Genomic DNA, 13845 nt, shown 5'->3' with positions numbered 1-13845 from the left:
GAAAATGGTGGGGGTTGATAAGAGACCAAATTTGATTTCAGTCGGTGTCCTGGGCGGATGAGACTTGTCTCTCTACCCTGCCTCCCCTCCGTTGCTACGTCTCCTCTACAGCTGGGTGTACTGCAGCTCTACTAAGTCGGGGCTCGCGTCTGCGGCGGGATCCTTAAAGTAGAGTGTGGCAGTGTCTTCCCCCCGCTGGCCCGTCCGCCGGACCCTAAGCTCGGTCACCTCTTTGGGCGTCTCCTGGCGGCAGCGGTTGCTGCTCCACCACGCCTCCAGCCCGGCAACCATGCAGGCCAGCAGCAGGCCGGCGGCCAGGATGCAGAAGATGCCGGCGAAGCTGTGCAGCTTGAGGGAGCGGCCGTCGGGGTGGGCGCTGGCGTGGCTGCTGAGGTCGCAGCGCCCGGTGCGGGGCCACCACTTCTGCTTCATGATGTCCAGGTCACCTTTCTCCTGGAGCTCCAGGATCCTGAAGGACAAGAAGAGAGCAACAGGTCAGTCAGATACGAGCCGGAGCTGGTCGTTTCGTCCAGAACCGTCCTGAACCCGGATCTGGTGTCAGCCAGAGCCGAGCCTCGTTTTTGTGTCAGCGTTGAAAAGCTGCTTTTTTTCATGATCAGAGAAACGAAGCTGCAGAGTGAAGCGGGAAGCTGAAGAAGTCCAGAGAAAGCTGCTCCAGGGAGGCGCCTGACAAGTCCAGAGGAACGGTTTTATACGTGTTGGATCCATTTGGTTCCCCAGCAGTAAGACGGTGGAGATACAGCGGTTGGATTCTGACTGAAGCAGCCACGGAGATGGAAGATGGAAATCCTGATCATCATTTAGCTGCTCCCCTAGCAACAACACCGCCGGTTCAACATGATTCTGCTCATTTCTTATCAGTTAAAAACAGCAGAAGCCATCAGCAGCAGGTTATTTCGAAGCAGAATATTCTAGTTAAGGCTGTTTGTTTCTGCAACCATGATGTGATTTGCTGTCAAACCTTCTCTTCTGAAAACATGTTCAACAGAAACATTTCTCTGCCTCATGAAAACCACCTGACGCCGGTGGAGGTGGTGGGAAAGTATGTTTACAGTGCTGGTAAATACCCCCCCCCCCCCCCCCCCATGCAGATGCAGCGAAGCAGGCTTTCATCCGCTCCGTCTCCTCGTTGCACGTCCAGCGTTGGCGTGTCAACATGAAGTGTTCAGAGGAGAGTTCCTGCGTACGTCACTCTGTTATGGCCTAAAAACACAGCGTTCATATGGATGCATTCATCCAGAAATACAGGAACTTTCCACAGATGACTTGAAGTTCTGCTGCACTCCGGCCATCTTGTTAATGAACCTGCGTTGATCTCACCTCTTTCTGTGAGTCTTAAAAGAATGGAGTCTGAGAGTTCTTATCGTTAATCGTCCCATCATGTTTTATTTACCACATCCCGCCTTGGAGCAGCGGTAAACGGAAAGGCTGCATGTCTGGACGTGTTGTTGCTTCCTGCCATAAAACTGTTAATGTAAAATGTGATGATAAGGCTGAAGTGATAAATGCTGCGGATGTAATTTACAGTTGTAACATCGGTAAAAACTCATTCTGGAGACATGGCGGGGCACCATGACGGCGTTCATACAGCAGAAAACATGAAATGAGCATCAGGTGGACTACAGGAAAACAGTTTGAAAGGTGAAGGCCGCAGACATGTTCTTCCCGCCCGCCTCGGTTTTCAGACGTCAACAGGTTTGCATTTGGCTAGCGTCAGTACTGCTAGCATGAGGCGATAACTGGAGCCCAGGCTGCACACCGAGCCCAGCTCCTCCAGGAGACAGGCTGTGGACGAGAGCTGAACTGGGTTGTAGGTCCTCAACCCATCAGCATTAATGAGCCTCTGTCAGACCCTACGCCGGTGCGCCGGGTCCTGTGGTTCTTCTGGAGCACTTCCCCATGTGTCAAGAAGGAACTGAGACCATTGTCAGACCCCACATTCACCTAAATCCAAAAAACACCTTTGTGACGTTACGTTTTGTTCCAGGTCTGGGAGGAGATACCAGGACACTGTTCTTCATGTGCCAACACCGTCAGACATGCATACATGGCCACATGGAGGCCATCCAGGACCGTTCTGGGCTCCTGCCAAGACCAGACGGGACAAAATGACAGGCAAGTCGTCAACATACCAGCTGAACATCGTCTACACCGGTACGGAGACACCATCAGGAGGAAAAACGGGAAAAATATACACATACTACACTGTGTAGTGACAGTCTATAGTATGACATACTGTACTGTAGTATTTTTACACACACCAGAGGATGTCCTTTTTTAATACATACTGTACGATGATATTTTGACATGCACTAAACTATTGTTGAATGGTCCGTGTATTAAAAACTTTACAGCCATCATTTACCCACTGTTTCACATGGTTAGCGTTTTAATTCATTATTGACTGTATAATCAGCTGACATTCTAATCTTATGACTCAGCCTTGTGTGATACCTGTCTTGTGTCATGGAACATAACTGTGTAAAAGTGTTTGCAGGATGCTTACAAGACATGTCTGCTGATCTGGAGGAAGTAGCACCTCTTGGCAGCAGTTCTTTGAATGCTGCGGAACAGGTCAACCATGAACCCGTCTCCAAACTACACCGCTCTACAACAACCCGTGTATGGACCAGCGGACCACAACACCTGCCAGGAACAGACGTTATAAAAACAGCAGATTGTTCTGATAAAAGTAGAATTTGCACATAAGGGAACAGGAATTTAACTTTTTTTGTCTTGAGAAGTAAACAACAAATAAGAAGCTGAGAATGTATGACTTTACCCAACGAGGATCTTTTCCTCAATGTGTTCTCTATAACAGGAGTGCCCAAGTCCAGTCCTGGAGATCCACCATCCTGCAACCTTTACATGCAACTCCAGCCCAGCTGAGTCAAACAGCTGCATGTCGTCCAGGTCTGCAGAGACCTGCTAACGAGACATTTATCTGATCCAGGCGTGTTGGAGAAGGGTTGCACCTATAAACAGCAGGATGGTGGACCTCCAGGACCGGACTCGGGCACTCCTGCTCTATGAAAAGTTCTCCCTTGCTTTCTATCGTCTCTGCCACGCTGGATGTGTAAAACCTCTCAACGGTCTGATTAAGACTCGATTTTATTTTTCTTTATTGAAATTAAATGTTTTGTATTTCTTTGATAAGTTCCTGAAATAATATTAATCTTTTCAAAGATAAACAAGTGACAAGGCATTCCTTTTATCCCCCCTTTTCCCATTTCCAGATATTATTTCTCTAGTACAGATTTAAGTTCTTATGAATTTTGATATGCTTTTTTGACATAACATTTTGCATGAATATTATGAATTAATTCAAGTTATTTTAATCATTTTATTTTTGCATTGTATTAAACTGTTAGCCTCAATGTAAGGAGGCAATTTTTATTCATAATTTTTATTTCAACCTTTTTTTTCTCCATATTGACAAATATCTTTGTTTTGGAAATGCATTAATTGTATCACTTTTTGCTTGGACATAAAAAAAAAATCAAATAAATCCTATAGACTCTGAAATACGAGTCTAGAAAGGCAGCCCTTGTGGTCTGCATGGGGAACTCAGTGTAATAGTCTATCCCCGAGTGAAAAGTTAGATAACCCCAGGACGGGGCATTTAGTCGCGGTCCACACCCAGCGTGACCTCCCTTCGGATCCAGATCATCACACGTATAGCTGAATTCATTTTCTTCTGCGTCGAGTAGAAAAGGTCTGCTGCTGTGGTATTCATTTCAGATGTGATACAGATGAATTTCTTATTGTATTTGTTATTTGAGTGAAATAGGTACAAACATTCTATAAATATCAAAAGCGGAGTGAGGAAGAGCTTAACTGCAGGTGTTTGTTCGTCACAAACCAGAGTTTATAAATATAAATATGCCATTATTCAAAACCATTTGGGTTCTAATATCACATTCCTATCTAACTGGGGGATACTAAGGGTCACTCCACCCTTTCGTCAGTCCGGGGAATCAGAAACACTGTGGAAGGCTTTATTAATTTACTCAGAAAGAAGCAGAAGTAAACTATGTCATGTTTTACAACAATTATACTATGTTGTGCCACACACTGTACTGTGACATTATATAACACTATACTATGTCATTTTTGACACCGACTACATTATGACCTTTTGACACATATACTATGTGATGACACATACTATACTGTGACATTATATAACACTATACTATGTCATTACACACTTTACTGTGACATGTTTTACACATACTATGTGCTGATATGCTATGACAATAACACGTACTATCTCGTGACACACATTACACTGACATTTTTTGACACCTACTACACTATGTGGTGACATACTTTCCTGTGACATTTTTTACACATACTATATGGTGATACATACTTTACTATTACCTTTTCTTACACATACTATACTATGTGGTGACAAATACTATACTATGTGGTGACAAATACTATACTATGACCTTTTTGACAAAATACTACACTATGTGGTGACACATATTATACTATGACCTTTTCTGACAATTACTATACTATGTGGTGACACATACTATACTATGTCCTTTTTGACAAAATACTATACTATGTGGTGACACATACTATATTATGTGGTGACACATATTATACTATGACCTTTTCTGACACATACTACACTATGTGGTGACACATACTATACTATGACCTTTTTGACAAAATACTACACTATGTGGTGACACATACTATATACTATGATCTTTTTGATAAAATACTATACTATGTGGTGACACATACTATATTATGTGGTGACACATATTATACTATGACCTTTTCTGACACATACTACACTATGTGTCACCACATAGTATAGTATGACCTTTTCTGACAATTACTATACTATGTGGTGACACATACTATACTATGACCTTTTTGACAAAATACTATACTATGTGGTGACACATACTATACTATGACCTTTTTGACAAAATACTATACTATGTGGTGACACATACTATATTATGTGGTGACACATATTATACTATGACCTTTTCTGACACATACTACACTATGTGGTGACACATACTATACTATGACCTTTTTGACAAAATACTACACTATGTGGTGACACATACTATATACTATGATCTTTTTGATAAAATACTATACTATGTGGTGACACATACTATATTATGTGGTGACACATATTATACTATGACCTTTTCTGACACATACTACACTATGTGGTGACACATATTATACTATGACCTTTTCTGACAATTACTATACTATGTGGTGACACATACTATACTATGTCCTTTTTGACAAAATACTATACTATGTGGTGACACATACTATATTATGTGGTGACACATATTATACTATGACCTTTTCTGACAATTACTATGCTATGTGGTGACAAATAATATACTATGACCTTTTTGACAAAATACTATGCTATGTGGTGACACATACTATACTATGACCTTTTTGACAAAATACTATACTATGTGGTGACACACACTATACTATGACCTGTTCTGACAAATACTATACTATGTGGTGACACAGACTATACTATGTCCTTTTTTGACAAAACACTATACTATGTGGTGACACATACTATACTATCACCTTTTCTGACAAATACTATACAATGTGGTGACACATATACTATAGACCTTTTCTGACACATACTACACTATGTGGTGACACATACTATACTATGACCTTTTCTGACAAATACTATACTATGTGGTGACAAATACTATACTATGACCTTTTTGACAAAATACTATACTATGTGGTGACACATATACTATGAGCTTTTCTGAAACATACTATACTTTGACCTTTTCTGACAAATACTATACTATGACTTTTTTGACACATACTATATTATGTGGTGACATATATTATACTATGACCTTTTTGACGAAACACTATACTATGTGGTGACACATACTTTCCTATTACCTTTTTTGACACATACTACACTATGACCTTTTTGACAAAATACTATGCTATGTGGTGACAAATATACTATGACCTTTTTGATAAAATACTATACTATGTGTTGAAACATATACTATGACCTTTTCTGACAAATACTATACTATGTGGTGACACACATTATACTATGACCTTTTCTGACAAATAATATACTATGTGGTGACACACATTATACTATGACCTTTTCTGACAAATAATATACTATGTGGTGACACACATTATACTATGACCTTTTCTGACACATACTATACTATGACCTTTTTTACAAAATACTATACTATGTGGTGACACAGACTACACTATGTGGTGACACATACTATACTATGTCCTTTTTTGACAAAATACTATACTATGTGGTGACAAATATTATACTATGACCTTTTCTGACAAATATTATACTATGTGGTGACACATAGTATAATATTGACAAATATTATACTATGACCTTTTCTGACAAATACTATACTATGTGGTGACACAGACTATACTATGTCCTTTTTGACAACATACTGTGCTATGTGGTGACAAATATTATACTATGACCTTTTCTGACACATACTATACTATGACCTTTTCTGACAAATATTATACTATGTGGTGACACACATTATACTATGACCTTTTCTGACACATACTACACTATTTGGTGACACATACTATACTATGACCTTTTCTGACAAATAGTATACTATGTGGTGACACATAATACACTATGACCTTTCTGAAAAATACTATACTATGTGGTGACACATTTTATACTGCGACCTTTTCTGACACATACTATACTATGTGGTGACACACATTATACTATGACCTTTTCTGACAAATACTATACTATGTGGTGACACATACTTTACTTTTACCTTTTTTGACACATACTACACTATGTGGTGACACATACTATACTATGACCTTTTCTGACAAATACTATACTATGTGGTGACACATACTTTACTTTTACCTTTTTTGACACATACTACACTATGTGGTGACACATACTATACTATGACCTTTTCTGACACATAATACACAATGTGGTGACACATATTATACTATAGACCTTTTCTGACACAGTACACTATGTGGTGACACATACTATACTATGACCTTTTTGACAAAATACTATGCTATGTGGTGACAAATATTATACTATGACCTTTTTGACAAAATACCATGCTATGTGGTGACACATACTATATACTATGACGTTTTTGATAAAATACTATACTATGTGGTGAAACATATACTATGACCTTTTCTGACAAATACTATACTATGTGGTGACACATACTATACTATGACCTTTTCTGACAAATACTACACTATGTGGTGACAAATACTATACTATGACCTTTTCTGACAAATACTATACTATGTGGTGACACATAATACACTATGACTTTTCTGAAAAATACTATACTATGTGGTGACACATACTATACTATGACCTTTTTGACAAAATACTATACTATGTGGTGACAAATACTATACTATGACCTTTTTGACAAAATACTATGCTATGTGGTGACAAATATTATACTATGACCTTTTCTGACACATACTATACTATGTGGTGACACATACTATACTATGACCTTTTCTGACACATACTACACTATGACCTTTTTGACAAAATACTATGCTATGTGGTGACAAAGATTATACTATGACCTTTTCTAAAAAATACTACACTATGTGGTGACACATACTATATACTATGACCTTTTTGATAAAATACTGTGATATGTGGTGAAACTTATACTATGACCTTTTCTGACACATACTATACTATGTGGTGACACATACTATACTATGACCTTTTCTGACAAATACTACACTATGTGGTGACAAATACTATACTATGTCCTTTTTGACAAAATACGATACTATGTGGTGACACATATCATACTATGACCTTTTCTGACAAATACTATACTATGACCTTTTCTGACAAATACTATACTATGTAGTGACACAGACTATATTATGTGGTGACACATACTATACTATGACCTTTTCTGACACATACTACACTATGTGGTGACACATACTATGCTATGACCTTTTCTGACAAATACTATACTATGTGGTGACACATACTATACTATGACCTTTTCTGACAAATACTATACTATGTGGTGACACATTTTATACTATGACCTTTTCTGACAAATACTACACTATGTGGTGACACATACTATACTATGACCTTTTCTGACAAATACTATAGTATGTGGTGACACATTTTATACTATGACCTTTTCTGACAAATACTACACTATGTGGTGACACATACTATGCTATGACCTTTTCTGACAAATACTATACTATGTGGTGACACATACTATACTATGACCTTTTCTGACAAATACTATACTATGTGGTGACACATTTTATACTATGACCTTTTCTGACAAATACTACACTATGTGGTGACACATACTATACTATGACCTTTTCTGACAAATACTATACTATGTGGTGACACATTTTATACTATGACCTTTTCTGACAAATACTACACTATGTGGTGACACATACTATACTATGACCTTTTCTGACAAATACTACACTATGTGGTGACACATACTATACTATGACCTTTTCTGACAAATACTATACTATGTGGTGACACATTTTATACTATGACCTTTTCTGACAAATACTACACTATGTGGTGACACATTTTATACTATGACCTTTTCTGACAAATACTACACTATGTGGTGACACATACTATACTATCACCTTTTTGACAAAATACTATGCTATGTGGTGACAAATATTATACTATCACCTTTTCTGACACATACTATACTATGTGGTGACACATACTATACTATCACCTTTTCTGACACATACTACACTATGACCTTTTTGACAAAATACTATGCTATGTGGTGACAAAGATTATACTATGACCTTTTCTAAAAAATACTACACTATGTGGTGACACATACTATATACTATGACCTTTTTGATAAAATACTGTGATATGTGGTGAAACTTATACTATGACCTTTTCTGACACATACTATACTATGTGGTGACACATACTATACTATGACCTTTTCTGACAAATACTACACTATGTGGTGACAAATACTATACTATGTCCTTTTTGACAAAATACGATACTATGTGGTGACACATATGATACTATGACCTTTTCTGACAAATACTATACTATGACCTTTTCTGACAAATACTATACTATGTAGTGACACAGACTATATTATGTGGTGACACATACTATACTATCACCTTTTCTGACACATACTATACTATGTGGTGACACATTTTATACTGTGTCCTTTTCTGACAAATACTACACTATGTGGTGACACATACTATACTATGACCTTTTCTGACAAATACTACACTATGTGGTGACACATACTATACTATGACCTTTTCTGACAAATACTATACTATGTGGTGACACATTTTATACTATGACCTTTTCTGACAAATACTACACTATGTGGTGACACATTATACTATGACCTTTTCTGACAAATACTATACTATGTGGTGACACATACTTTACTTTTACCTTTTTTGACACATACTACACTATGTGGTGACACATACTATACTATGTCCTTTTTTGACAAAATACTATACTATGTGGTGACACACACTATACTATGACCTTTTCTGACACATAATACACAATGTGGTGACACATATTATACTATAGACCTTTTCTGACACACTACACTATGTGGTGACACATACTATACTATGTCCTTTTTGACAAAATGCTATACTATGTGGTGACAAATACTATACTATGACCTTTTTGACAAAATACTATGCTATGTGGTGACAAATATTATACTATGACCTTTTTGACAAAATACTATGCTATGTGGTGACACATACTATATACTATGACGTTTTTGATAAAATACTATACTATGTGGTGAAACATATACTATGACCTTTTCTGACAAATACTATACTATGTGGTGACACATACTATACTATGACCTTTTCTGACAAATACTACACTATGTGGTGACAAATACTATACTATGACCTTTTCTGACAAATACTATACTATGTGGTGACACATAATACACTATGACTTTTCTGAAAAATACTATACTATGTGGTGACACATACTATACTATGACCTTTTTGACAAAATACTATACTATGTGGTGACAAATACTATACTATGACCTTTTTGACAAAATACTATGCTATGTGGTGACAAATATTATACTATGACCTTTTCTTACACATACTATACTATGTGGTGACACATACTATACTATGACCTTTTCTGACACATACTACACTATGACCTTTTTGACAAAATACTATGCTATGTGGTGACAAAGATTATACTATGACCTTTTCTAAAAAATACTACACTATGTGGTGACACATACTATATACTATGACCTTTTTGATAAAATACTGTGATATGTGGTGAAACTTATACTATGACCTTTTCTGACACATACTATACTATGTGGTGACACATACTATACTATGTCCTTTTTGACAAAATACGATACTATGTGGTGACACATATCATACTATGACCTTTTCTGACAAATACTATACTATGACCTTTTCTGACAAATACTATACTATGTAGTGACACAGACTATATTATGTGGTGACACATACTATACTATGACCTTTTCTGACACATACTACACTATGTGGTGACACATACTATGCTATGACCTTTTCTGACAAATACTATACTATGTGGTGACACATACTATACTATGACCTTTTCTGACAAATACTATACTATGTGGTGACACATTTTATACTATGACCTTTTCTGACAAATACTACACTATGTGGTGACACATACTATACTATGACCTTTTCTGACAAATACTATAGTATGTGGTGACACATTTTAAACTATGACCTTTTCTGACAAATACTACACTATGTGGTGACACATACTATGCTATGACCTTTTCTGACAAATACTATACTATGTGGTGACACATACTATACTATGACCTTTTCTGACAAATACTATACTATGTGGTGACACATTTTATACTATGACCTTTTCTGACAAATACTACACTATGTGGTGACACATACTATACTATGACCTTTTCTGACAAATACTATACTATGTGGTGACACATTTTATACTATGACCTTTTCTGACAAATACTACACTATGTGGTGACACATACTATACTATGACCTTTTCTGACAAATACTACACTATGTGGTGACACATTTTATACTGTGTCCTTTTTGACAAAATACTATACTATGTGGTGACACATACTATACTATGTGGTGATACATATTATACTATGACCTTTTTGACAAAATACTATGCTATATGGTGACACATATTATACTATGACCTTTTCTGACACATACTATACTATGTGGTGACACATACTATACTATGACCTTTTCTTACAAATACTATACTATGTGGTGACACATATACTATGACCTTTCCTGACACATACTATACTATGTGGTGACACATACTATACTATGACCTTTTCTTACAAATACTATACTATGTGGTGACACATACTATACTATGACCTTTTTTGACAAAATACCATGCTATGTGGTGACACATACTATATACTATGACGTTTTTGATAAAATACTATACTATGTGGTGAAACATATACTATGACCTTTTCTGACAAATACTACACTATGTGGTGACACATACTACACTATGACCTTTTTGACAAAATACTATGCTATGTGGTGACAAATATTATACTATGACCTTTTTGATAAAATACTATACTATGTGTTGAAACATATACTATGACCTTTTCTGACAAATACTATACTATGTGGTGACATATATTATACTATGACCTTTTCTGACACATACTACAATATGTAGTGAAACATATTATACTATGACCTTTTCTGACACATACTACACTATGTGGTGACAAATACTATACTATGTCCTTTTTGACAAAATACGATACTATGTGGTGACACATATGATACTATGACCTTTTTTGACACATACTATACTATAACCTTTTCTGACAAATACTATACTATGACCTTTTCTGACAAATACTATACTATGTAGTGACACAGACTATATTATGTGGTGACACATACTATACTATGACCTTTTCTGACACATACTACACTATGTGGTGACACATACTATACTATGACCTTTTCTGACAAATACTATACTATGTGGTGACACATTTTATACTATGACCTTTTCTGACAAATACTACACTATGTGGTGACACATACTATACTATGACCTTTTCTGACAAATACTACACTATGTGGTGACACATACTATACTATGACCTTTTCTGACAAATACTACACTATGTGGTGACACATTATACTATGACCTTTTCTGACAAATACTACACTATGTGGTGACACATTTTATACTATGACCTTTTCTGACAAATACTACACTATGTGGTGACACATACTATACTATGACCTTTTCTGACAAATACTATACTATGTGGTGACACATTTTAAACTATGACCTTTTCTGACAAATACTACACTATGTGGTGACACATACTATACTATGACCTTTTCTGACAAATACTATACTATGTGGTGACACATTTTATACTATGACCTTTTCTGACAAATACTACACTATGTGGTGACACATACTATACTATGACCTTTTCTGACAAATACTACACTATGTGGTGACACATACTATACTATGACCTTTTCTGACAAATACTATACTATGTGGTGACACATTTTATACTATGACCTTTTCTGACAAATACTACACTATGTGGTGACACATTTTATACTATGACCTTTTCTGACAAATACTACACTATGTGGTGACACATACTATACTATGTCCTTTTTTGACAAAATACTATACTATGTGGTGACACACACTATACTATGACCTTTTCTGACACATAATACACAATGTGGTGACACATATTATACTATAGACCTTTTCTGACACACTACACTATGTGGTGACACATACTATACTATGTCCTTTTTGACAAAATGCTATACTATGTGGTGACAAATACTATACTATGACCTTTTTGACAAAATACTATGCTATGTGGTGACAAATATTATACTATGACCTTTTTGACAAAATACTATGCTATGTGGTGACACATACTATATACTATGACGTTTTTGATAAAATACTATACTATGTGGTGAAACATATACTATGACCTTTTCTGACAAATACTACACTATGTGGTGACACACACTATACTATGACCTTTTCTGACAAATACTACACTATGTGGTGACAAATACTATACTATGACCTTTTCTGACAAATACTATACTATGTGGTGACACATAATACACTATGACTTTTCTGAAAAATACTATACTATGTGGTGACACATACTATACTATGACCTTTTTGACAAAATACTATACTATGTGGTGACAAATACTATACTATGACCTTTTTGACAAAATACTATGCTATGTGGTGACAAATATTATACTATGACCTTTTCTGACACATACTATACTATGTGGTGACACATACTATACTATGACCTTTTCTGACACATACTATATACTATGACCTTTTTGATAAAATACTATGATATGTGGTGAAACTTATACTATGACCTTTTCTGACACATACTATACTATGTGGTGACACATACTATACTATGACCTTTTCTGACAAATACTATACTATGTGGTGACACATTCTGTACTGTGACCTTTTTGATAAAATACTATACTATGTGGTGACACATACTACACTATGTAGTGAAACATATTATACTATGACCTTTTCTGACACATACTACACTATGTGGTGACAAATACTATACTATGTCCTTTTTGACAAAA

General features: G+C 36.1%; 1 protein-coding gene across 1 annotated transcript in view; it reads right to left on the bottom strand.

Moving 5' to 3' along the window:
- The window catches only part of LOC306771819 (glutamate receptor ionotropic, delta-1-like), a gene marked incomplete at both ends in the record, with an annotated part of 685025 nt that overhangs the window by 12328 nt on the left and 658852 nt on the right, over positions 1–13845 (bottom strand). Inside the window, one exon of the mRNA XM_079261138.1 lies at positions 229–469. Coding sequence (XP_079117264.1) covers positions 229–469 — 241 coding nt within the window. The remainder of the gene's footprint in view (positions 1–228; positions 470–13845) is intronic.

This window comes from Telmatherina bonti (genome assembly GCF_933228915.1).
Source record: "Telmatherina bonti genome assembly, chromosome: 21".
In the NCBI taxonomy this organism is placed as follows: Eukaryota; Metazoa; Chordata; class Actinopteri; order Atheriniformes; family Telmatherinidae; genus Telmatherina; species Telmatherina bonti.
Note: the sequence above shows the minus strand (reverse complement) of the source record. Positions and strands in the feature narration are given on the sequence as shown.